Source organism: Rhinolophus sinicus, linkage group LG06, assembly GCF_036562045.2.
Source record: "Rhinolophus sinicus isolate RSC01 linkage group LG06, ASM3656204v1, whole genome shotgun sequence".
Classification (NCBI taxonomy): Eukaryota; Metazoa; Chordata; class Mammalia; order Chiroptera; family Rhinolophidae; genus Rhinolophus; species Rhinolophus sinicus.
Genome location: NC_133756.1, coordinates 85491077 through 85518218, shown reverse-complemented (window position 1 = coordinate 85518218; position 27142 = coordinate 85491077). Strand labels below are relative to the sequence as shown.

The 27142-nt window shown below is 49.3% G+C and overlaps 1 protein-coding gene across 5 annotated transcripts in view; it reads left to right on the top strand.

The window, feature by feature from the left end:
• Positions 1-25508, top strand: part of ZBTB16 (zinc finger and BTB domain containing 16) — a 186809-nt gene extending 161301 nt beyond the window's left edge. For all 5 annotated transcript variants that reach the window (XM_074335449.1, XM_019753309.2, XM_074335451.1 and 2 more), the window contains exons 5-7: positions 12227-12397; positions 17749-17916; positions 19882-25508. In XM_074335449.1, coding sequence (XP_074191550.1) covers positions 12227-12397; positions 17749-17916; positions 19882-20111 — 569 coding nt within the window. In that variant the 3' untranslated portion in view covers positions 20112-25508. The remainder of the gene's footprint in view (positions 1-12226; positions 12398-17748; positions 17917-19881) is intronic.
• The last annotated feature ends 1634 nt before the right edge of the window (positions 25509-27142 follow it).

The window sequence follows — 27142 nt, the reverse complement described above, 5'->3', positions numbered from 1 at the left end:
GGCTCCCCCGAGTCAGCTGTCCCTTCCCTCCCCTACGGCCTCACCCCCCACAGCCAGCCCAGAGAGTCCCAGGTTGTGGGGGGCACGCTCACCCAGTCAGGGAGCCGTGCAGAGCCAGGGTGAGCGAGGAGGCTTTTAGTAACACCCACCCACACACTCACACAGAAAACTGTTGAAGTGAAGTCGAATGTCTCAAAGTCAGATCCCTTTTTAGTATGAATTTGCTGTGTCTCATTCTGAGCACTAATTCCAATTTAATTGCAAGTGGCCTGAAGCCTCTTCAATAGGAGTAACAAATGGTTTGATTTTGTAAACTTCATCAGACTGCATTTTAAATGCGACACAGTAGCCCAACTCGAATGCCAATGAAGCACTGGAGTAGCTCTCTGTTTACTAATTATCCGTTTTTACTCCAAGCCACGCTGGCTGGCTTGTCTGATTAAATCGGATTTGTGGGATAGAGAACAGCTAGCAGAGTTTTCTCTATAGTAAACGAGATTGAAACTATGGGCCGCCTGGCTGCACACTGTAAATTATATTTCCTTTTAAAGGGGACGTGTCTCTCTTATTTCTCTGTCGTCCCTCCTGCATAGTAAACTACCGTACAGAAATGTACCCGGCTGCTTCTAAATCTAGCCTCTCGCCCCCTACCTGGTAGCCAGCTCACTTCTGTTGCTTTCCATCTTCCTCTCTGAAGAACTGGAAAGGAAATTGGTAGCTACATCCCATTTGCACCCCGCTCCACTCTTTTCCTTTTTCATAATTTTCTCCCCTCTATCCTGGGGGTGAGATTTCATTATTCTAAAAGGCACCTGTGATGATTTGGAATCTTAAATCCATACTGAGTTGACTAAAAGAGAGTTTTAGCAATAAAATGTACTGGGATGAAATAGACTGGGCTTTCAGCCTTTCAGAAAGATGAATTGGGGGTACGGGCTGGGCGGGCAGGGGTTGGGCCTGAACTGGCAGTGACTGTGCACAGTGAAAAAAGAGAGTCAATTTCTGAAAAATTAAATTTGTTCTTTTAGTCCACCCTGGAATGAAAGTCTTTCCGCTGAGCAGAATGAAATTAAGACCACCGGGGTCCTACCTGTGGTCCTGCGTGGAAGGCTGCTGGCAAGGTGGGCACGGATGGGTGCTGGGGGACCAATGCCCACAGTTGAAGCCCAGGATGGGGCAGCTGGTGTGTCCTTCCCCCACTCCATGACTAGTTTTGGGGTCACACATACACTACATAAACAGGTGCAAGGTGTAATCAGGCTATGCTGAAACCCTGCTGTTGGTAAAACTTTAACTCGAGGAGCATGACCTACCTAGGTCCTCACTCTATCTTTGTGCAGGAGCTTTTTATATTTTAATTTGTTTCTGAATGTCTGCAAAACGAAGGTGTCTCCACTTTTCCCTGTCTGGCCATTGTCTGTAGTACAGTATGGGAAGGCCTGACAGTGCCTCTGATAGCCTCGTTACCGTGGGAATGAATGGCCACCACACTCTCAGGCTCACAGCCCTGCTTTTAATTGTTGACAGTAAAAAGCATTTAAATGCTGCTTAATTTGTAATCATCTTGGGGGGGGCAGGGGTGGGAACGGACAAGAAGAACCATTAAAATGTCAGTAAAATGAATACGTCCCTACCCCCCCTTTTTTTTTTTTTTTGGTTTGGTTTGGTTTATTTATATGGGGTAGGTTTTCTTTTCATTGCCCGATGTTTGTCAGATATTTAAATGTCTCTGAAACAATAAGTATTTCATTTATTTTGAATTTCTGTCTTCCCCAACCCCCACTTCCCTCCTCACCCCATTCTGTTGCTCTGGGTCTTTGTCTTGCCTCTGTCTATCTCTCCTCATCTGTCCCTTCTCTTCTATGTGGCCTCCTCTTGACTTCACTTCATGGTCTCTGGAATACATTGGGGTTTACAGGAAATTTTAAATAAGACCCCAGCTTCATTGTTGTTGGTTTTTCCCCCAAAAGACCCAGTTCTTCCCCAGGCGGCTCAGGATGACTTTGGAGATGCCTGGAACTAGAGAGTGAGTCTCTATAGAAAATGCCTTGTGCACAGTACAAGAGATGAAAGACCTGGTGATAACTTATTGTACAAATAAGATATTGGGTCTCATCTTCAGGGGGAACTTCTGTGCCCTCCCATGAAGCTCTGGACACACTGCTCAAAATGTAAGTGCCTACTGTGTATTGGGCACCATGCTAAGGAACTGAAAGCACTGGATTCAGAAGTGTGGTTCTCTGCTCGCCCTCTGCGCCACATTCACTGGTTGTCTTTTCTGTCACCCCAGTGCTGACACCATGGGAGAGAAAGCCTCTGCTCCCGATCCCCACCCCATCAGCCAGGCTCTCCCCCAGCGCAGCCGGGTTTGCAGGTACCCTCAGACCCAGAGACTCAAGAATCGCCCTTCTGGGTATATGGCCAGTTTTTAGAGGTACTAGCAGGTAACTGGTGGTCCCTTGAAAGGACCTAGTACGTTCTCTCAAGTCTTTCTTTCCCCACCTTCCTAAAAAATCCCTGTCTCACAGGGCTGTCGGAGAAAGGTTCAGAGTAATAGAACCAGATTGGCTCCTAGCAAATGCTCAGTCAAGGTTAGATCTTTGCTCTGCTTTGCCTGCGACTCTCCCTCTGAGTCTGACAGTGGTTCCTACTGAAGCCTTGAGATTCTCTTTAACTGAAAGAAGGCTGTTGAGGCAGACTTTGAAGGAGAAATGCCTGAAATACATCTCATCAGCATAAATGACTTTTCAGTTTTCCAGCACCCTCTTCAATAGCCTTAGAACCTAGCTAGAATGAGGGGAACCCTGGAAGAATCATTTACTTCTACTTTCATTTTTCCGATGAGGAAACAGGCTCAGAGAAGTTTAGTAACCTACCCAAGAGTGCACAGCAAGTTATACTGTCACTGAGCCAGGACTTGAAGACAGGCCTTATGGGTGAAGACTCCAGTGATTTCCACTCTTACACCCCTCTTCAACCGGAAGTCTAAGTGAAAGGTCACAGGAAAGGGTACGGCAGGAGGACAACAGCAGGATGATTACCCTGGCCTGTACATGCCATCCTGACTTCCTATCACACACTTCAGGGGTTCTTTTCCCAGAAGCCTCCAGGGCCAGATGAGTTAGAGACTGAGGGACTCTAGCTTCTTACAGTCTAGCTCTCATGCAATTTTGCAAATAGCTGCAGGCCTCCCACTGAAGCTCCAGGCAGAGGTGCAGAACTGAATATCTGCCAAGGAGGCTAGACTGAGGAAGGAACCCACTGTAGCTGTGTGTGTGTTTGCTATGCACCTACCCCAAAATGAGGGAAGCAGGGAGTCCTTTGGCTTTGGGTACCCAGAGGGTAGACAAGTGCCTGTCTCTCTTTTCTGAACTTTATTCCTACAGAACAAGCAGTGTAGGGAAACTGAGGAAGACAGTTCTCTGCATCGTGGGAGAAGTGCGTCCCTCAAGGCGGTACAATGCCCACCTGCCCGATCCCCCAGCCATCTCCTCCGACTGGTCTCATCTCAGAGATGCCCCTCCCGCTGCCAAAATGGGCAGTACCTAAGAGAAGCTTCTGTTTCAGATTCCCCCGGGGCTGGGCTAGGTTAGGCAACTGCGGGTGGACCCTCTCCTCTCAGGGCTGTTGAAGTTGGTCCAATTTTTCAATCGTGGGCCAATTAGTTTCACAAATGGGGGCCTCCGTGGTGCCAGGGCACATTTGTTCCGGGCCTGCGCACTGGCCGGGGGCCCATTGTCCTGCCTCCCACCCCCGCGTGGGCCCATTGTCCTCGCCCCCAGCGGGTGTTGCTCACCACTGATTTCTACAGGCAGGCATCCTGCGGGCTCCAGGCTGTGCCACCACAGCTGGCTGAGGTGCTTAAGGCCTTGGACCCCATGACCTTTGCCCCAGTCCTGCTGTCATTTTGAAAGTTACAGACCAGAGGGTTGCATACCTCTCCGGATTTACTTCCCACCCCAGCACACACACACACACACACACACTCACTCTTCTTCTTCCTCCCCCTGCTCTTGTGGTAGAAATTTAGATTCACTCTGGAATATCTGGAAGGGTTGAGGAGCTGGACTGGGAAGGGGCTGCGGTGGTAGGTACCAGGAGGGGCAGCTAATTTCTCCAGATGTGGAGGAGTTTGCTGCTTCCTTCCTGTGGCTTTTCAGCCTTAGTTACATATCCTGTGTGGAGCGGGAGAAATCGAGGAGTGTGTCCCCATCGGTGTGGCACTGCCAGGGATCCACGCCTTGGTTTGGCATCTCAAAATTGAGTTTGCCCTTGGCACCTTTCCTGCCAAGGGCCCATGTACCCTAGAAAGGGTGGTCCTGTGGCATGAAGTAGATCGAATGGGAGGTGGTCATGTAATGAGGCAGCTAAGCATAGACTTGGTCCTATCTTAACAGTTTACTCCCTCTTGCAAACTAAACTCAACTTTCCCTCCTTTCCTTTTTTTCCCATCTCTTTTCTTGTCCCCCTCCTCCAGTCTCTCCTTTCTTGGCTCGTTTGTTGGAGTGATTGACAAAATTAGCAAATCCATTCATGTTACTTTTATTATGCAGGTCTCAATAAATCCCCTGTGTCCGGGGTGCACCTTAATGAGCTAGTGAGCTGACAAATTTGTTTACTGTAGCTGGAGGTGCCAAGTAATGAAATGCACTTGTGTCTGCAGCTCACTGCTAAACAAATACATAGTTTTCTGGGAGCCAGCATTGCTAGCTGCTGCCTGATGATGCAGCCACATTCCCCGAGACTGAGAGGTGTGTGTGTGTGTGTGTGTGTGTGTGTGTGTGTGTGTGTGTGTGTGTGTGTGTCTGTGCGTGCGTGTGCATGCACACACACACACACACACACACACAAGCACAAGCACTTTGAGACATGTAATCACTCACCCATCCATGGCTTAGTTTTAAAACAAATTTGAATCAGCTGTTCCAACTCCTCCCCTTTTTGGTTATTCATTAAGAATTCCTGCTCCCAGGACTAACAATTTGAAACTATAACGTTTCCCCTCTCCCTTGTGAAAATGAAAAATTATACAGATGTATATAGATGCCTTCCAAGATTCTAAGCAGGTAAGAAAGAAAGGAAAAGGGGTGTGGAGGGCTGGGCAAGGAGACTGGAAGTGACAAGGCTGAAATTTACAAGGTTAGATGCTAAGGTTTTTAGCTCCTGGCTTGGTTTGGGAAGATGTAACTGAGCACATGATTAAAGGTGCCCAGCAGTAGGTGACTCTGTATGCAGGAGACAAGCACCCATGCACAGGCCTGTGGCTAATTTGGTTTGAAGCAAGCCTCCCAAGATGTTTTCTTGGTCTTTTTTTACCCTTCCTGGGAGAGCAGCAGTAGGCAGTAAAGGAAACAGAGGGACTTGTCTCCCATTCTCTAGCAGCTGTCACTCCAGGGGTCAGTGAGCTGACACTTTTTGGGCTGGACAGGCTGGGCTCTCATTGTACCTGTAGCTAGGATTTGTGGCCATTCAGGAGCTCAATCCCAAAGGGTCCTTCAACTTATGCCCAAGATGAAAACCAGAGAGGGGGCTCTTGACCCTTTCTCTAGTAGACCCTTGCAAAGGAGCCAAGCCCTACGTGATGGCACTGGAGGAATCAAAAGGCAGACACCCCTGCCAATGTCATGGGCTGGGCCTTTGGTTCCTTTGTTTGTTCTCCATCCCTCTCCCCCCACACCACTAACCTTCTCTATCCTCTTGAGATGCAGACAGAGCCTTCCTGCGTTTGGTGTGAGTCAGCCCTGGGCTGCTCGCCTGTGTCTGTCCTCTCCTGCTGCACAGTGGATGATGCAGCCCCACTGCGTATTTAACACGGCCCTGGGGGAGGGAGAAGGACGGGCAAGGGGAAAAGGTGGCAATTGCAGTAGTGGTTTTGGTGTTGTGGTTACCAGGGCTGCCCAGGGCTGGCGATGGTGTCCTAGAAAAGAGTAATCCTGGGGGGTCAGAGGAAGTAGAAAGACATGCATGAAGGACTTGGAGGTGGGGTGGAGGGTGGAAGGTGGGAGATGGTTCCATTTAAATCAAGGTTTTCGTACACCCCTAAATGTGACATTTTCTTCCTCTGGAGAGAAGAAGCTGCTGGAGGTGGCAAGGTGGGCAGCTCTTCCTTTGTTGGGTAAGGTCACAGGGAGCTGGACATGAGAAGCCCATCCGTGGTTCACATGCCTGCACACGCACACTCTGGCACATACACATGTAGCAGTCACGGCCAGCTTACCAGAAAAAGCCAGAGTATATTTAGATCCCTCTGCTCTTTTGATTAAGAAACTGCTTATAGCTGGAGATAATAAGAGCCTTGCTCCAAGAAGGTGTAGCACCTGAACATCCTCTCCAGCTGTGTACCCCTCTCATCCTGTTCCTTCCTTTCCATTAAAGAGCTAATTGGTATGGAAATGGTACAGGTGTAAACATGACAGTTTTTGTCTCTTATGATTTCAGATCCAGTCATCACCTGGGTGAAATAAATACCCTGCATCTATGTCACCCCTCCTGCCTCCTGTTCCACCCGTGCCTTGGCTTTCTCCCATTTTTTGGCTAAAATTAAACTCATTTTAAATTGGGAGTCTGTGAATCGTACATGCCGTGCAGCCAACACTGGCTGTGTTGCCCGTGGGGGTAGAGGGTGGGTGTGGTGTGGTCACCATCTCCAGAGGTAGAATTGATGCAAAGGGGGGCCCAGATATTTGCATGGACCCTGCCCACAGTACCCGGAACAACTCTTCACTCAACCTACCACACCCACTCCCTCTTCCTAGTTCCCATTCCGTTCAGGCAGGCACCCTTGGACCTAAGACTGAAGCCCATTCTTTCTTCAGAAGAGCAGAGGAAGTGCTATTCTTTGAGCTGGGAAATTCTTTCCTTGGGCCAAGGCTAATTTATATAGCAGATTAACATTGAAATTTACAGATTGCTAGAAAACAAATATTTATGTAGGGATTCCATACTCAAAAATGTTTGTCAGTTGCCTCATAACAGCACTATGCTGTCGGTGATGTTAAGGGAAGGTTAGTTATGAATGCCATTTCCTAGATGTAGGAAGGAGTTAAAGGGCAGCAGCTACCTGGCCCAGGGTCAGTAAGCCAGGACGGGCTGCCCCTTTGTGGTGGAAATGGGGTCTTCTGACTGTTTTACTGTGTGATGTGGTAAAACTGGTGCTTCTATGGTCTGGGTCTTCAGTTCTGAGCAACAGAGCTCAGGCTTGGATCTAAAACTGGAGAATCCTATCCAGCCCACCACACAGACATGAGGGGCCCCAAAGAGACAAGCTGCCTGCGGGTCACTTTATGTTCCTTGTTTCTAAAGAGAACCTTGCTGGAAGCTCTCAGTAATGGCTGGCTACATTTGGTCTATGCTTTCCCCAGCTCTAGCCGTCTGTCTCTCTGAACCATGACTTATTCTGCCCCATGTCCCCCCCTCCCCCCGCCCTTTGTGACTGCCCCACAGCTCCTTATTTATTTGTTAATGCACTGTGCAGTTATTGAGTGCCTACTCTCTGCCAGGCCCTGTGCTCTATGTTGGGGATATAAAGATGAAGAGAATAGTTCCTGCTTTGGAGGGCTTACAATCTATCTAGTAGGCAGAGCTGAATGTCAAATACAACACAGGGTGTTATGCTGTAATCGTGAGGGCTCGGAGGAAGATGTTCTTGGCACTGAGTCCTAAAGGGGTAACTTAGCCAAGATGCCTTCTCTAGGGTCAGCTTCCTGGAAGAAGCAGCCCAGATTCGATAAAACAACTTAGGCTTGGGTATTGTGCAGGGCTGCCGTGATCCGTAGCCAGGTTGTCCACTGCAGGCGGATGCCCAGCTGAGGGGGGTGGAGACTGGAATGCAGCCTATGTTACTCGCCAGAGCTGTGCACCCAGGCGGGGATGTGTCTGCCTAGAGGAAGAGACATGATTTTCTAATTCAGACAAAGGCGTCGTCTGGGTTGGCATTGCCTCTGCTACCACTTTATAGCTATAAAGCTTTTTCACGTGGGTGTTTTACGTGATGCTCTCAACAACCACACGCAGTACGGCAAGGATGGGCATAGTCTGGCCCGGAGAAGTTCAGTGACTTGCTCAGGGTCACAAGGCAAGTAAGTGGCAGAGCCCGGACATCTGTGCTTCTTTTGTCTCCCTTTGGTCATGCTGACCATGTGATTTCTGAAGGTCTTTGGTAATCAGTGGAGGCCCCTCTCCCCTAGCAGGGTCTCTCTGTAGCAGAGGCGGGAGCAGCAGGTGCCTCAGGGGCTCAGGAGCTGAAGGGAGCAGACTGTTCTAACATTGCTGGGTCCCTTTGCCCCGCCACACATCTCACTGCAGCTAATGAATTGCTAATACAATTTTCTAGATAATTTTATTTCCATAGTCCCACATTTTAATGTGTTTCCAAAAGCTAGCATGTATTTGCTTAATCTCCCAGTGTAATAGAATCTGCCCTGACTCATCATACATGCGGACAATCAGCTAGGCAGAAACTATGGCAAATTGTTTAATGACTCAGATCAGGTCTGGAGATTCTTAACTTGCGTGCGCCAATCGCTTTTCTTGTGTTTTGTTCACTTCTCCCCCTACCCTTTTCTTTCTTCTTTTAAAATATTTTTCCATTCTCTCAGCTGTTGGTCTCCAGACACAAGAATAGACAAAGTAGATTCGTGACGTCAGAGCCCCCTTCTCTTCATCTCTGAGCCTCAGGTCAGGTATCAGTGGCCAGGGACAGCCTCTGTGCCTTGTAGGATGTCCCAGGAAGGGGCGAGACCATTGGAGGCACTTTGTCACATTTTCTTTCTAGGTGGTGCTGTATCACTTTAAACCTGTCGCCAAGGTGCAGAGCTGGCTGTCTGGGTCTGTAAGTGCACCACGCTTCCCGACTTGAGCCCAGGCCCCAGGTCCTGCCATGTCACCTTCCTGGGTTTCATTCCTAGACTCCTTCCTCCTCCTGCCTTCACAGCCCCCATCATAGTCTGGTCCCCACCCTGCTCTAGTGCTAGCACAAAAGCCATCAGCTCTTCCCTGCTTCCAGCCACTTGCCACTGCTGTAGGTCCCCATGCGACCCCCAGGGCCGCTGCCCTTACACGCTGGTAGGATAATGCTAGCACCCACATCCGTTCGTGCCCTGCATTGCCTGTAGAATTAAGTCTAATCTGTCCCATCTGGCAATACGGCCCTCTGTGATCTGACCCCCAATAACCTTCCCTGCTTGTCGCCATCCTCAGGGCCTGTCCTCTGTCCCTGCCAGTTCTGAAATTTGCTTGTGGTGTTTCCTTAGCCTGGCTCATGTGCCCCACCTCCTAGTCCTCGGCTTCTCGATGCTCCTCATTTCTCAAAGCCCGTGAGAAAAATCTTCTCTCAGATCTTCTCCCAAGCCTCTTGAAGTTACGCTGTTTTATCCTCTGGCTGGTATTTTACTTGTCTGTGTCCCCGCGAACCTGGGACCCTATTCTCTGGATGATTTCAGCATCTCCCTTGTCACCTAGCACAGTGTCTGTACTTGGTCATGTTCACTGGGTCAGCTGAAGGACGTGAGGTGGCTTTAGGCCGTCCCAAGAAGGAGGGATGGCATAGTGGGGCAGCTTCCAGGGGCCTTGGGAAGGGCAAGGGAGCAGAGTGCTGCAGGAGTCTCAGTCTGCCCTGCGTGGTGGTACCAGCCCGCAGCGCTCCTCGGGGCCTGGCCTTTTAGGGCAGGGTGTCCCACTGGGAATGTCATTCAAGACCTTCTGATCCAGGCTCCTTCCAACCTGGGGAGTTTAGGGGATACATAAGGAGAAACCTGGGCTTTTAAAGGCTATGGCTTGCCTAGGAAGCCTGCTCTGTCTTACCGATTTAAAGCAGCTCTTTGACATCTGGCTTAATTGGGGTTCACTGTAGGGTGAGGTTAGGGGCAGAGAGGGGGCTGGTACTGGGAAGCCCTTGGGATGAAGCATCCAGGACTCCCGTGTCACACAACATTTGGCAGGTGGCCTCTACTCATGGGTATATTGACCATACTGGACTGGGTTTTCAGGACTCACTGTCAGCCTGTGGTCTGCTTCTGCCTGGGCAGACCACTTCCCTCAGTGTGTCCCCTGCAGCAAGTGGAGCCAAGTACCCCGGTACCTCTCAGAGAGCTTGCTGGCTCCCAGAGAGTTATGCCTGTGACTCCACTTCCAGTGCACTCCTCTCGCCCAGGTTCTCTAAGCATTGCTGGAGCAAGCCCTGGATATATTGGAGCTCCTGAACCAGCCAAGTTGGAGCTGGCTTGCTGGTGTTGTTACTTTGCTCTTCGAGGAGAAGCCCAGACAGATAGGTGGCAGACCCAGAGGTAGACATGGGCCCAACCTTGTGGTTTCTGAAACCAGACCGACCTAGGCATTTTCAAATCTCAACTCTGCCTCTTTCTCACTTTGTGACCTTAGGCAAATTATTTAATCATTCTGTTTTCCCATTTGTAAAAAGGGGGTTGAGAATGCCAGCCTTGAGGGGTAGCAAGTGTTAAATGAGATGACAACATGGATAAAGCACCTAGTGCAGCACCTACATCAGTTCCCTTCCCTTCTGCTCTTTGAGGCCAGCATCAAATCCATGCCCTTGTTTGTATTCTGTCTCCCTGCTCAACCTTCCCCGGACCTGGCTGCAGGCAGTGCAGGTGGAGCATGGCTGCAGGTGCCTAGTGTCTGGAGGAATAGGAGGGAGTGAGAGGTCTTGCCTTTCCACTAGTCCATCCCACACCCAGCCATGAATGGGACTGAGGTGGAAAGAACAAACCTCCCACTTGCCTTTTCCATTGGTGGAGCAGGGAGGCAGCCAGGCTCTTCACGCTGACCTTCTCTTCACCCCACTTTCCACCAGGAGCCCCCTGATTCCACACTGAGCAGGCCACAACTCCTGGCAGCCAAAGCTCTGCCCCTCCCTCCCCTCTGGGTTGGGTTGACAGATGCCAGGCCTGCCCACCTTTGCTGTTGGTGTCCCTCACACAGGGCTGAGCACAGGTGATATTGCCCAGATGCCAGCAAAAAGATAGGCTTCCCAGGGGAGTTCACATGCTTAAGGAAACAGAATCCAAAATGGTGGGCAGGGAGCCACCAGTTAGGACTCAGATGGGAGGATTTGGCTGCTTCCTCAGGTGCTGCTGTACCCAGAAAGGCCGTAGTCTAGAGCAGCATTGGTTAGGGGTTGATAAGCAATAGAAAATGGTAGCCTGGCTCTGTGTGTAGAGGGTACCTACCTACCTGTGCTTCTGATCAGCATAGACTGGACTGAATTAAATGAAACGCTCATGTCACTCATTAGCTTAAAATCCTTTGACAATTGCCCACTGGTCTTGGGATGAAACCTAAAGCTCTTAATACGGTTTTCAAGACCCCACATGACCTGACCCCGTCTACTTCTTTGGCCTTCCCCTCTACTCCCTGCCTCTGCAGCTGCGTGGTTCTTCTGTCCTCTGGCCTGCTGTGTTCACAGCTATGTTTTGTCTTCCAGGAACGTCCTCCCCGTCCCGCCCCACCCCACTGTCCCAGGGATGAGACCAGGGACTTTGTATAGTTTTCCATGGTCACATCCCCAGTATCCAAAGACAGTCCTCCTTATAGAAGGTACTGAAGTAACATTCGTTGAATGAGCGGACCCTTAAGATGTGTGCTTTCATGAACGGAGAAGTGGTTAAAAGCATAGAGTGTGATGTAAGTAGCATCCGGAGGGGACTGGCATCCAGGCTGCTGGGGTGCGCACCCCAGCTCTGCTGCTCAGGAACTCCCGGGAACTTTGGACAAGTTACTCATCTCTCTGTGCCTTGTTTTCCTTAACCTGAAGGGTGAGGCTGTAGAGCCTATATTTTGGAGATAGGGTTTTAAATTAGTTACATTCAAACAATGGCTGGCAGATGTTCTCTGCGTTATTGTGATTCCTCACAGAGGCCACCTTGATGTCCCACCTCTGGTATATGGCAAGTACCACACCTTCGACACCACACCCCATACAATTGCCGACTCCCATGTGCTGTTGTGACATGTTTGATGAATGCCTCTCTTTCTCCCACTAGACTTTAGGTTTCATAAGGACAGGATGTGCATTGATTTTTGTCCACCACTGGGTGACACAGTGGGGGCTCCATCAACATTGCATGTCCTGGACCTCTTCTGGCTTTGCCCCTGAGCCTGGGGGCTTGGGGCGCGAGTTCTCATGCTGGCTCTCGCTCCAGCCTGGAGGGGTAGAGAGAGGCTTTGTGTCCCACCTTTCTGAGGCTCTCCCTGCTTCTGTCTCCCACAGGCACAGACATGGCTGTCTTCTGTCTGCTGTGTGGGAAGCGTTTCCAGGCGCAGAGTGCACTCCAGCAGCACATGGAGGTCCATGCGGGCGTGCGCAGCTACATCTGCAGTGAGTGCAACCGCACCTTCCCCAGCCACACCGCCCTCAAACGCCACCTACGCTCACACACAGGTAGGCCGGTCTGGGCGACAGGTGGATCAGGGTTTCTGGGAACCAGTGTCTGGATTTACATCCAATAGCAAAGTGGAGGTGCCTGATGGAGTTGGCCTCCAGCCCTTCTTTGCTCAAGGGTTGGGCATGGGTGGGAGTTGGGGGCTTCCATAATACAGGTCAGTGTTGATAGTTTTCCCCATCCCACCTTGTGGACCTCACGTTCTCTATCTTTCTGTGCTCAACAGAAAGGGTACTCATTAGCAATGTAGTCCTGAGTCTCACCCGCAGAAACTTTGATTCAGTGGCTATGGGGTGGGATGCAAGACTCAACATTATTAATAAATACTCTGAGGTAGGTGGACCCAAAACTCATTTTGAGAACAACCTACCTGTTTTGTCTCTGTCTCTGCCACACACCCCTTTCCCTTTCCCTGGCCCCACCCCAAGGATGCACACTCCTAAAGTCAGCCTCAGGCTCTTGAAGGAATGTTGCAGAAGTGGTCCTAATTTCCCCACACTAACAGAAGCACATTTCCTATACTGGGGGCTTACCCTCGTTTAGGGGAATAAACAGTGAGCCATGAAATATCCCCACTTAGCCAGTTCCAGAAGATGGGGGAGAAAAGGGTGAGTCAAGGGGGCTGGGCCAGGTGCCACCACCCTCTAGGTTTTAGGGATGGAGCACTTGGTCTGTGAAGGCCAAGAGGCATTTGCTTCCTTGCAGCAGCCCCTGATCACCTAGCAAGGGAATGGGTGACTTAAATTATTTTTTTTCTCTACGACAAAATTGGGTCCTCGCTGATTATATGACGGTTGGACAATTAAGTTCGTGAACTCATCCTAGAAAAAGTGCTACATACCTCATTGCTGAATATCACTACAGTCACCTTCGAAGTACTCCCCTTGGGAAGCTATGCACCAATGCCAACACCTAGTCCACCCTTCAAAGCAATTTTGGAACTCTTTTTCTGGAATGGCCATCAGAGCTGTCGTCATATTACCCTTGATGCCCTGAATGTCATCAAAATGTCTTTCAATATTTCCTTTATCTTCAGATCAGGAGAGTAGGGAGGGTGTTTCAATACAGTTATTTGTTTACTGGCTAGAAACTCCCTCACAGACAGTGTCGTGTGAGCTGGTGCATTGTCCTGATGCAAGAGCCATGAATTGGCGAAAAGTTCAGGTCATCTAACTTTTTTATGCAGCCTTTTCAGCACTTCCAAATAGTAAACTTGGTTAACTGTTTGTCCAGTTGGTACAAATTCATAATGAATAATCCTTCTGATACAAAAAAAAAAAAAAAGGTTAGCAACATCGTTGCAACAAGTTCACGAACTTAATTGTCATGCCTTGTACGAAGCTAAAGGACTGCCCATTTCTGAGTCTGCATGTGTCTCTAACTTGTGTTTTCTGTCCTGGGTTTGAGCTGAGAGGTAGTGATGGGACGGGGCCAGGAAGACAGACAGGAAGACTCTATACCTGGATTGGTAACAGTGTGTATGTTCATGTGTTGGAAAGGGAACAAAAACTGTGTGTGCCTCAAGACAGGGATGGTTGAGCACTTTCTCTCCTTATTCTTAAATCATAACACAGCTCTGGGTTTAAGTATGCAGGCCATGCCTTTCCTGGGTGACAGGCTCTGCTGAATAAGGGAGGCTTTATTTATCATGGACTGAGCGGGCCTGTCCTACCAGCAGTGGGCGTCCTCACCAAGGAGCCTGCCTGGGCTCTCACTTCTGGATTCCACTCTATTCAGGGGAGCATATTGCCTTAGCATTACCAGATTTGCTTAGAAGTCTTAAGAATTGCTGGCATAGGGCGGGGGGGGTCCCATGCAGATAAGGACTCCCTCTACAGTGACTGCATAAGCAACCGCTGCAGGTATATGCACCTTCCTGTGTCCACAAATTCAGCCTTATCAAAAATGGCATCACCTTCAGTCACATCTAAGGACGCTGCTGGGCCAAATCTCTTGGCTTCATGTGACTTGAATGACCCCGGCTTTGCTAAGTCTACCCAGGATATGTACTGCTCTTCTCAGACCACCTTCAAAGAGCTCGGATATCAAAATGCCACCTGCTTCTGTGTCAGTCATGGCTCAGATCTGTGGGAGGAGCTGTTTCCAGACGTACTTTGGGAGAAGCACTTGCTTAATCTAGGAAATATGGAACGTGTACACTGCCTGTGCACACATGCAAACACCCATCGATTTCCAGACCAGTGAGGCCTGTACACACAAACCATATACAGGCTGAGCACCCTCCACACACAATGCCTCATTAATATTCCGTTTTTCTTGGCCCATTTGCTGCTGGGGCCTGGTGTTTAGCATCAGCAGCTGTGTTTGGTAGGTTAGTCCAGCCGCGTTCTTGGCATTGATGGGTCCCTGATTCACACGACTCATCATATAATAAACTCTCAGCTGTGCTGCAGGGAGGGGTTTGAGGAGCGGACAGAATGAGACTGGGGTGGCCAGTGCCAGGGAAAGCACCAGGTAAGGACAGACCGCTGGGGTCACAGGTGCAGTGGGCAGGCCAGAGGGGCTCTAATTAGTCTCGTTTGTCCTACACTTAATGTCAAGCTCATTAAAGAGGCTACAGAGTTAATCAACACACCACAAATTGGATTTTGAGTTCTGCAGCCAGTTTTGTGTACATTATGGCACAATTAACTCTCAGGGTGAGGAATTTAGGCCAGGTGCTCGTGCATGCACACGTGTGTATGTGTGTGTGCACGTGCATGTTCTTTTTTTTCCGTTACGTTCATTCCTTTCCCTGGGCTGACTCTGGAACTTTCCTATTTAAACTCATTTAACATGTGATCTACTTCATAATTAAATTCATAAAAATCTGATCAAACAAACCTCTCTGTCTTAACCCTTTGTTTTTTAAACTCTTAGGGCCCCCCTCTGGAGGGGAAAGGCACAGACACTGTTTCCCCCCAGCCGGATGGCTGCCGATGTATGTTTTAATTACCGGCTTCGGCTGAAGTCTCATGTGGCCATTTATTTATTTATTTATTTATTTATTTATTTATTTAAATCTCAATGAGTTTACTGAATCTTTGATTACAGTTGTACTCGTTGCTGATTCAGTAAAGAGGGGGAGGTGGATGCAGGCAGGGCTGTGTGTGCAGCAATTTATACTGAGAGTGGCATGCAAGCACAGGGATGCACAGACTGACTGTACTCTGTTAGACACACAACTAATTAGGACCAAGGTCTACACAGGCCTCTACTCCCCTTGGTTTGGATGGGGCTGGAGGCTGGGGACCAGGCAGTAGGCACAGCCCTGGCAGCGAGAGGATGGGCAGGTGCCAAGAACCCGAGGGCTCAGTTCATCCCCAGATCTGCATGTGAGGGACTCACTGACCGTGCTTCAGCCAAGGCAGTTCCCCAGAGGTTTGTCAGAACTGGTATGGAGAGGTAACTCTGTTCTCTGAGTTTCTCCTGTCCAAATCCTCATTGGAAGTGTTCCCACCCACTCCTCTAAGCCCTCGGTGCTTCTTAAAAATCTTCCACCCATGAGAGAGCCTGCCAGTGGGCAGACCCCAGCATCCATTCCCCACAGAGCCTTTAAAACCCTTCAGAGCCATCAGGAGAGATGAGAATTTATGTGGGTACAGGGGCCTGCGTTCAAGAGGGGGGAGCTTGGGTTCGCAGCCTGAGGAGGGGAGAGAGAGAAGAGAGTAAAATACAGTTTTAAAGAGGAAGTGAAGGCACAGGCACGCGAGTCTATAACGAGAAGGACAATTTATGCCCAGGCACGAGTGCAGTTTGACACGGGGATAATGAAAAAGCGTAGGTCATTGTGGATGACTTAAACCTTCAGCCGCTGAAGAAAATGTATGAAATGCAGAGGACATTACACGGTTGGCAGCCCCGCACATCTGCAGAGGGACAAGTGAAATACAGTGGGCCATTCTTTACCATAAACTGTGGTTGTTGGAGATGCAGCCCAGAGAAATTGTAATTACAGTGACAAGACGAATCAGCGATATTTAAATATTCATGAACGAAGTCTGGGGTGATCAATCTATCTTTATTGTCTGTGCCTTCACTCCTGTAATAAATAAGTAGCTGAAGTCCTCACCTTTCATCCCCCAAAGACCCACTTTGGGTACAAAATGAAAAATAGTTAACCCCCACACCCTAACCCAACCTCTTGCCCTCCCGGGGCCATAAGAGTAGAATGCACAGAAAGGAGGCTAGTGGGCATAGATTCCAGGCCCAGGAAAGGCAGTTCTCCCCAAGTTTCATATACCCAGCATTTCCTGGGTGTCTGCTCTGGATCATCCCTATGCTACGTACTGAGGCTACGAGGCTGAACGAAGCTCCCTTTTTACCCTAGAGGTGCTTCCTAGTAGCACGGTGGGCATAACAGCACATACAGTATATCACGTCAGTTAGCAGTCTGGGAAGTGTCCAGTCTCCAGACTTGAACCAGACCAGAGTCTGAATCCTGACCCAGCTACTTACTAGCTATTTGACCTTGGGGGCCACGTTTAAGCATCTCTAAGCATCCATTTTTTTTCATCTATAAAATGAGAATAATAATAATATCTTTCTTGTAAGGTTGTACAGTGATTATATGATATGATCCATGTGAAGTTCTTAGTATAGTAAGTAGTGTGCACCTAACAAAAATACGGGCCACTTTAATTAGAAAGTGCCATAAAAATTATACTACTCTGGTCAAAAGAACAAAATGCTAGGTTTTTCTTATCTTTGGAAACAGAGAAGATAGTGTAACTAATTTTTCCTGGGGGACTCAAGGGAAGCTTCCAAGTGGGTGATGTATGAGCTGGGCCTTGAAGGATGACTAGGAGTTCACCGGGGAGAGAAGAGGAAATCAAGCGGAGAGAATAGCTGTGCAAAACTGTGGAAGAAGGAAAGAGCAGAAGGCATTTTGGGGACAATGTTCTCATTGTTCCCCAAATTGGTGGGATGTTTTTGAGGGTAGAGGAGTCAGGCTGGAGTGGCTTTTGCCCCTAACCTAAAGGAAAGGAAGAGAAAGTAGCATGAGAAGCTGGGGGCCAAAGTCTCAAAGCTCCCAGGTCTGCTCTACACTTGGGGAAGCCTGTTTTCTGGGGACTGCTGTTCATACCTGAACCAAATGGGCTGTCTTTTCCCAAGACTGGCCCTTGACCCTTCATGACCACTGGGCCACAGTAAAGTATGGACGTGTGTAAACACATGGGCTTCCTGTTTGTGCTATGGGTGCCTGAAGACGGTGGGGGTTCTTAAGTCGTCTTTGCAGGTGGTGAATGCAGGTAGTCTCAATGCTCCTCATGCACTGAATGTGCCCTACTGACCCCTAAAGTGGGGTCAGGGGTAGACAAGAACCTGAACCAGCTCTTTGTCCCCACAGGTGACCACCCGTACGAGTGTGAGTTCTGTGGCAGCTGCTTCCGGGACGAGAGCACACTCAAGAGCCACAAACGTATCCACACGGGCGAGAAACCCTATGAGTGCAATGGCTGTGGCAAGAAGTTCAGCCTCAAGCACCAGCTGGAGACACACTATAGAGTGCATACAGGTACTGAGGGCCAGTGAGGGCACCTGAGCTGGCTCTGGAACCTGGGTGGTGGTGGGGCACAAATGGTTCCCCAGAGGAGCTCAAGTGAGGGTGGTCTGAGTCTGAACCAAAGAGTTAGAACAGATTCTGTTACGAGTTGCTTTGTTGACTTGAGTGCCACTGCCTCCTTGCAAGGCCGAGGCAGACATTGCTAATCAATCACAGAACACTTTCCATGAGCTCAGACTGGCCCCCTAGGCAGCCATACTGATAGTTAATTCACAGATGACATGGAAGATGATACCTATTCATGAATCCTGAATTAAGGTTCTCCAATTAGCTAAAAGTAAAGGTTAGGATTGGTTTTTTTACTTGAGGGTTAGAGTAAGGGCACTGATTTAGGTTATGATAAGTGTTGGAAAATTGTAAGTTAAAGTTAGGTTCTGAGATCAGAGGAGCAGATATATTTAATAAAACCGCCATATATAATGTTTTACCGTTTCAAAGGGACTTCACGTTTCTTTTTATGTAAAAGAAATGTTAGGTACTGTTTTCCCTGGGGTCTGAGGACAGAACAAGTGGAAGTGGTCCCAATGTCTAGAACTGCCAGAGTTGGGGGCAGCGGAATGCTGGATGTGGCCTGTACCTACTTGTGAAAGCCAATTTTGCACATCTCTTTCCAACTCCAAGTTCAGTGGCATGACCTGGGTTGCTTAACATTGGCTGTGGTGGGAGTATTCACAACATCGCCATGCGCAAATGCTACAAATCCAGGCTCTGAGGGGAACCAGTTGTTCCACATTTATCACCAGTACACCACTGGTCAGGGAAAGGTTTTCAGAAGGACTTCCTCTGAGGATAAGAGGTGGTAGAAGGTAGTGGAATCTGGCAAACTAGGAAGCCTCCTCTGATTAGGGGGGATAGCTGTCCTTTGCAGAGGAAGGAGAGAGGTGACCTCTGGCAGAGGAGTGGTGGGCAAGGAGAGCAGTAAGCAAAGGATATGTGTTGTCATAGTTCAGCTTTCTTGCCTCCAGCATCAGCCGGAAGGAGAGGATAGGGTGCTCGTTGTTGACCACTGGAGTGACCCAGAGGATTCCCCAGAGCCCTGGGGCTTCCTTAGCCCCTTGCTGCGGATGTGGCCTGGCAGGTGGATCATTAAATGCATTGGCAGCGACTATTGTAAATAGCAGGTCGATAGTTAGATCACTTTGGCTGTTCATTACTTCATTATTTGCTGGGGCCGCTGCACGGAGGAGTATCAATAGTGAGATGGCTGGCCAGTTAATTACTATATGGAAACAAGGTTCCCTCACACCCTCTGCTCAGCTCCAGGGGACTCTAACAGAGGGGAGGACGGGTAACAGCTAGAGTGTGGCTGTGTTCTCCCAAGTTCTCTGTCCCTCCCCCATTCTAGCCCCACAGGGCAAGGCAGAGTCCATTATAGGTTCTTAGAGCCTTGAATGACTAGAAAGCCCCAGATGCAGCATGTTTAAAGGACGGGGTTCCCTCAGTTTCACCCCATCCCTACTCCCTACCATCTATTGCGCTGAAAGGACTCCAACCCCTTCTTCCCCCTGGGAGGAACTGTGCTGAAGAGCCATCCGCAAGGATGTTAGGGGCCTCACTGCCCCTTTTCGAGACCTCCATTTCATTTCTTAGGAAGAGAAGGGTCTGTGCCTTTGGGAGAGTTAGGCAGAGCAAGGCAAGGGGTTAGCCGCAGGCACTAGCTACCTGTGTCTATTGCAATCAGTTACAGCGAAATGAGATGAAAAGTGTAGGTCCAAGTCGCACGGGCCACATTTCAGGAGCTCAGTTGCGTATGTGACCAGTGGCTATCATACTGGACAATACATCCACGATCATGGGACATTCTAGTGGAAGGTGCTGAACTAGAGGGACATTCTTCAGTTAGCCCAAGGGTGCACCGAGGGCCTGGAGCATCGCTGTGGAGGCCTCACAGCCTCTCCCTCTGCCCTCCTTCCACAGGTGAGAAGCCCTTTGAGTGTAAGCTGTGCCACCAGCGCTCCCGGGACTACTCAGCCATGATCAAGCACCTGCGGACGCACAACGGCGCCTCGCCCTACCAGTGCACCATCTGCACGGAGTACTGCCCCAGCCTCTCCTCCATGCAGAAGCACATGAAGGGCCACAAGCCCGAGGAGATCCCACCCGACTGGAGGATAGAGAAGACTTACCTCTACCTGTGCTACGTGTGAAGCCAGGCCAGGCGGGGGCTGAGTGGGAGCGAGAAGAGACGAGTTAGAGCAGGGTGAAGTCGAGGAAGGACTGTGCGAAAAACAGAAAAAAAGAAAAGGAAAAAAAAAAAGAAAAAGGAAACCTGATAGCTGTCTGGCCTTGGATTCTCTCTGGGGCTCCAGGTAACCTGGATGCCTGGCCACTGCCCCTTCCTGGGGCCTCCATCCCTCCTCTCCTGGCTGGAGGTTGGCCTGATCTTCTTGGGTGGGGGTGGAGGTGGTTTTGTTCGGCTCAGATGGTAATGTGTTTCTTTTCCCTCCACCCAGACTCTTTTTGTGTGCAGAAATGGAGACTAGGACGGGGGTGAGAGCCAAGCAATCTCTGCCAGCCTTCCTCTTAGTACTCCTCAGAGGATAGGGGCTGGGGAGGAAGAAGGGGCAACCTGCAGATGGTGGGGCTCGGCTGTGTCACCGGTTGGCACTCAAAATGGCAGCTCCAGTTTGCAGGGGGCATATTGGGGTGGGGAAGGGCCCTCCTTCCCTTCCCATCACTCAGTTCATCTGTCGCTTTCCTTTGCTCTGCCACATCTGGGTGTCCCCTCATGGTCTTCAGGAGCCTCACGGCTCTTCTCCCCTCCCCCAGCTGCTTGCCCCTGCCTCCCCTTAACTCCTGTCCTCCAATTCCAGGGGGCACCCAGCCCCTCATGGATCTGGCAGGGTCTCCCTCCTCCTCTCTCCCTAGTGGGGAAGCTGTCCAATCGCAGAGCCCCCAGCCCCACTCTTTACTTCTGAGAACATAGAATAATAGAAATGAAATACCCCACTCTCATCAAGCCCTGTCATGAGTGAGATTCCTGCTGAGCTGCTTTTACTTCCCAAATGGAAAGACATAACAACTAAATACATGTGATCCCACCAAACAAACAAACAAACAGGAATCCCTACCTCCCACCCCTAGCTCAGTCCCTAGGAGAAGGGATCCCTGAGAGCACTTGTCCAAGGGCAGGCTGTGGAAGTCCTCCTCCAGAGGTGCCCTCCATCTGTCCAGGGGTCCGGTAGCTGGCCAGGGTAGAGCACTGTGAGTCTTTGTGGGGACCCTTTGAATACCCCAGACTTGGTAAGTCAGCAAAAACCCAGGTCCAGAGAGCAGCACTGGCTTCTTGGCTTACAGGCCCCCCCAGTCCACAGGGAGAAGGAAGAGGAGGAGGAAGAATTGTTGAAAGTGCTTTGGCCTTGTGTTAATATGTTTTTGCTTCTTTTCTGTGTCCCGGGTTCCCCTGTTAGCACGTTGTACTTGAATTACCTCAGTTTTTTGTGACCTCATGAGCTTTTTTAACCCCTGTTATTTCTTTTTTGGTTGGGGATTGAAGGAATGGGGAGGCTGTTCTTTTCTGTTTCTTGTGTAAATTAATAGTTGGTTTAATAGACTTCAGCTGGCCAAGGCCCTCCCCATCTCCAGGCGACCAGCATCCCGGCTGGGAGAAGCTGTCCAGAAGGATTGAGTTCTCAGGATCTGAATGTGGCGGGTGGAGGGGGAGTGTACTGGGGCCTGCGGAGTCACTGTTGCCTCTGCCCAGGGCATGCGCTGTGCCCAGTCTAAAACCCTCTGGACAAGATCCCCCCTTTCTTACAATTTGCTGGGTCATTGGCACTTGGGGGCCTGTGTTATTCAGATCCTTGGAACCATGTGGCCCCACCTCTGTGTACATTATCATTGCCAAAATGAGTCTATTTTCCTGGCTGGTGAGGGATGTGCCAGTCTTGGTTCTGTTGCTTTGGGGTGGGGGTGTTGTTTTTCTGAAAGCTACCTCTTATGTTCGTCCAGCTCTTCTTTTGTCCCTTTTCTGCCTCTTGTTCTGCTGCTCTGCACTCCCCTTCTCCCCAACCTCCCCACCCTGAATTTTGGAAAGCATATTTGCAATATTTGTGTTCACCGTGGGATGGGCCCTCCGTTTCATCTCATGCTTTATTTGTAAGAGTTCCATTGTTGTTGTTTTTTCCTTTCTCTCTCTGAGAAAGTTGTGGCTGCGTTTTTATCTTAGGTTTTAAAAAGTGGTTTAGGGAAGCGGTTTGGGGGGAAGGGGTTGTGAGGAGTATAGAGAAGTTGGAGGGATGGGTGCTGCTGTGACCACCCCCCTGTCCCTTAGCCCCATCCCTCCTGCCCTCCCCTGCAATCTAGCCCACCAAATCTGAAGGCCTTAAAAATTGTGTTGGGGGTATATTAATTGGGGGACTGTGTTACCAGACGGTTCATTGGGGATGGTGAAGGAGGGAGGATGCTGTTTTGCAACTGTAACAGTGATTTAGTGCTTTGGAAAGGAAAGAAAGTTAAACTTGAAATGGGTGACTAGAGCAGTTGTGTCGTGTTTATAATGTGAAAAGAGGGAAATCTTGTGGGGGAGAAGCAGTCTGTAAGAAATCATTATGCACTATTGCTTCCCCCCCCAGTCTGGGAAGAAAGGGGGACTGGCTGACCCTCAGGGGATGTGTAAATCCTAGAAAACAGTGTTTTAACAGCAAGTTGTCATTCAACTTTGGTGGGGAAGGAAACAAACAAAAAAACCTATTCCATAGACCTAGCTGACACCTCTCACTCTCCCCTACCCTTCCCACGAAGCCTGGGTCTCCTCCCCTGTTCATAAAAGCTGAGAGGGTTGAGCTAATATTTACAAATTGTAATATTTTTGTAATGTTTGTTAGTTCCTTCGTCAGTTCTACAGGACCTTGCCCTTCCCTTTTGTAATGTGAATAGGAAAAAAAAAAGACAAAAAAAAAAAACCTACCACCACCACCACCACCACCAAAATCTCCCTCTGTATGTGTGTACGCACGTGTGCTATTTGTGTGTGGTTGTGTGTTAAATCACTCAGCATTGTTGTAATCTGCTGGTGCAGCATTGGATGGTACTAAATCAGCACCGGTCTGCCCCCACCGCCCCTGAGGGGTGCTAGTAGGGAGGCAGGGAGAGAGGTTCAGGGCATTGGTTTCTGAAGGGTACTGGATGGGGGACGGCTATAGCTATACTTGGTTTGCTCTACTCTCCACCGCCACAAAGCCCTCGACACCCTGAATAGAGTCCAACATGTCTCTTTCAGCTTCCTACTCACGAAGACAAGAATTCTGATCTTGCTAAGACCTTTCTGGCCAGGCCTAATGGCCAAGAGGAGGCCAGTTATCTGGGAGATTTTGATGTGTCTGGATAAAAGGGGCTGGGGAGACTGGGAGGGTCGAGGCTGCTCTCCTTCAGGTGAGGTCTATGTGTTTTTCCTCCCCTCATCTTTCTGCCGTCTGGCCCCTTGGCCACCCTGCTGCCTTTAGCTGTAGTACTGCTGATAACCCTACTTGCTACTGCCTTACCCAGCATCGTGAAACATCTCTAGTCTGCCAAGTCCAAGTTGGTTAATAGTCCCTTCTTTACGTTCAGCTCCAACAGGTGTGTCCCTTGATGCTTTTGGTGACATTTACCCCTCACTCATGTGCTCTTTCCCTATTCACTCCTTCACTCATTCAAAGCATTAAAATCCTATGTGTATATAGGATAGACAAATATATAGAGAGATATATATATAGCAAGAGAGAGATATAAGATAGTAAATATCATTGCTGCTTTGGGCTGCTTTGGAGGAGGCCACAGATATGGGGAAGGTAGATCTGGGCTGCAGGGGTGGGTAGGGAGGCTGGGGGACCCAGTGATTCAGTACAATCCAGGGATACAGTGTGGGCTTGTTTAATCTTTGTGCCTGAACAGTTTTTCCATGTTTAGAAAAAAAGAAAAGAAAAAAAAAAACTGCTGCAATTTTTTCACAAGTGTATGGTACCCTTCCAAGTGCTACTGGTACAACCAGCTGCTGGGATGTGGAGGTCCTAGAGGGAGGGGGCCATTTGGCTTACCTCCTTCCTGGGGAGTGAGCAGCAGTGGGGGAGCCATTGGACTTGTTCACGAGGAGTGGCGGGGGGTGGGGGAGATTTGTGGCCATTTCCCTGCAAGAGTGAAAGCTGGGGGCACCGGATGTAAATCAGAAAAGAAGAAACGATCAGACTGTTCACTTTTCCTAGGCCTCTGTCACATCTTTTCTTCCCACCCATCTTGTTTCCTCCTTCCTGGAGCTTCACGGCGGCACTTACCTGGATATTTCAGTAGGAGGAAAAAAAGCCAGGCTAACCCTCCCCAGTGGGACTGGTGGGTGGAGGGAAAAGGCAGAGCCGGCCAGGAGAGGGGTGGGAGACACACCTGGGAGGTTGGGTCTGGGAAAAAGAGTGGGGACCGAGGGGTGCAGGGCCGCAGGCCTCGTAGGCCTGTTAGCCGGCAGCCGCCTCCCTGAGTCCTGGGCAACCCTCTTTGCAGACAGGGTACCAGCCTCCTGGTGTGTGTCCTAGAATTTGTTCACGTAGTGTTATGCATGATCTTTGTAAGGTTAAGACGCCGTGGTGGTGCACCATGACATCCGACCCATATATATAAAGAGAAATATATAGATACATATATATATATATGTATGTAAATTATAGCACTGAGGGCCCTGCTGCCCTGCTGGACCAAGCAAACTAAGCCTTTTGGTTTGGGTATTATGTTTTGTTTTGTTGTTTGTTTTTGTGGCTTGTCTTATGTCGTGACAGCACAAGTGCCAGTCCGATTGCTCTGTATTACAGAATAGTGTTTTTAATTAACTGATGTTCTAGTTCATGTCTACCTCAGCACCTCCTCTTAGCCTAATTTTAGGAGGTTGCCCAATTTTGTTTCTTCAATTTTACTGGTTACTTTTTGTACAAATCTTTCTCTCCCCTCCCTTCCCACCCTCCCTCCCTTCTTCCTTCCCTCCCTCTGCCTCCTCCCTCCCTCCTCTTCTTTCCCCCCTCAGCCCTACTGTCCCTCTCACTTCTGTTTCTCTCTCTCTCTCTCTCTCTCTCTCTCTCTCTCTCTCTCTCTCTCTCTCTCTCTCCACCCCCACTTCTCCCCTCTGCTTTTTTCCTCTTGCCCCGCCTCCTGCCCCTAATCCAGCCCAGTGACCCCCAAATTGTGCTTGCCAGTCCTATCTGTTCTAGTCCCGAAGCAGTTCACTCGAAGTTGTTGGGTCCTGGTTGCAGCTTTCCGCATCTGCCTTCGTTTCGTGTAGATTGATGCGTTTCTTTGTAATTTCAGTGTTCTGACAAGATTTAAAAAGAAAAAAAAAAAAGAACGTAAAAGAAAAAATGAATTTACTGCTGCAGGTTTTTTTCTCTCTCCATGTGTCACTAAGTGAAGTTTGTGCCTTCTATAGCAAAGAGAATATTTTTTACATCCTACTAACAGTAGATTTTTTTGTAGTGAACATTTTTTGTATTTTTATTTATAAGTCTCATAAGAAAAATAGCAATGTTCAGTTGTATACCTTGAATCTGCAGTTAGAAGAGAATAAAGTTAATTCAGTTGTCTCTGTCTTGAAGTGTCCCCCTTTTTTAAAAACGCTTTGTCTTTTCTGCCTTTTCTTGGGTGGGAAACACTAGAGGAACTGAGATTTCTGTGTGGGGGTGGGGGAGGAGAAAGCTCTGATTAGACACATCCAGCCTTATTTATGTGGCACTTGTGTGTCATATTTAAAAGGCACATACCTACTCCATAACATTTTCTGATACCTTTTAGTTTAAAAAATAGTGTTAAATACACTCATCTGATCTTTGGTGCAATGTATGAAGTAGGCACTTGGACATTTATTCCTTCAACACAGGCATTCATCCAGTAACTTCGGTCAGTTACTGTTCTGTTCAGTGGACAGAACAGTGGACCCTGCCTCAGGGAGTGGACTTTCTAGTTAGCACCTGTCGGAATCCATTTGCTTATGTTATCACTTGCTCAGGAGCACACAGCTGGTAAGTGGCAGAGTCAAAACTTGCATCCAGATCTCCTGATACCAAATCAGGTTAGTTTTCCCAGGACTCCAGAGGCAGGGCTCTCTCCTGTCTGGTTTTTATTATGGAGACATTTTCAACTTCTTCCTAGCAGCTAAGCAAGCTTCAGAAATTTCTCAACAAGAAGCTGCCACCCAATTTTATGTCCCTGGGTCTGTGGCAGCCAAGCTCCGTGGAGAAAGGAGGGAAGGAACCCGTGGGAGGCGGGGGTGCAGGCCCACCATCTCCACTAGCAGAATAAAGCATTTCCACAAAATTCAGTGGGCACGACTCCTTCTCACCTCCTCACCCTATCTCTGGGCCAAAGCTTCCTCGATAGGCCTTTCTTCTTTCCTCTCACTGGGGATGGGAGTATTGCCCTGGTTGCCTGGAGCTGGAAAACCAATTCCACCCCATCCTGGATGTGCTGTCTCAGTGCCCCTACCCGAAGCCATCCTACCTGTCCCGCTCCAACTAAAATAAGCCATCTCCTCACCGGGACCTGGGAACGGCAGTGATGGCTACAGTGGGCCCTTCCGTGTGGGAAACCAATGCCAAGTTTCTGGAGCAGCCTGACCTGCATTATTGGGAGTCACTGGGAGCCATTTTTCCACGTCATACCCTCCTAGCACCCCAGCCCGCAAGGAAGGCCTCATTCTCTGCCTCACCTGCCTGCTCTGGGTGTGGATTGGAAGAGCAGCCTTTCAGCCTCTGTGCTCAGCGTGGGTCAAGGTCCAGGGTGTCCATGGCCCTGGGGCTCCTGAGTTGAGAACCACCTGGAACTACACATAAGCCCTGGATTCCCTTCCCAAGAAGAGGAACGCACAGCACGGCACACTCCCCTCTAAGCGAGTTGGCTTTTCTGTCTTGACTTTCTTCTTTCTCTTTGCTCTTATCTTTCATCTTCACTCCCTTCATCTCTCTTTCCGTCTTATCCAATCTTTCTTCTCTCTCTCCTCTCCCCTTCTTGCTCATTATTATTTTTTGTTTTTGTGTCTGTCCCACATTCTTTTTCCTCTCCCCATATTTCTCATCTTGGAAAACAATCCTTGGCCAAAAATATGTTTGGTTTGATATTTGTCCCCATTCCTCCAAGCCACACATCCATCCCTTTCTTCTCTGGGTCCCGCTCATTCCCCAGGTCTCCCTCCCCCAACAGGCCTCCGTGCCCCTCCCCCACACTCCCT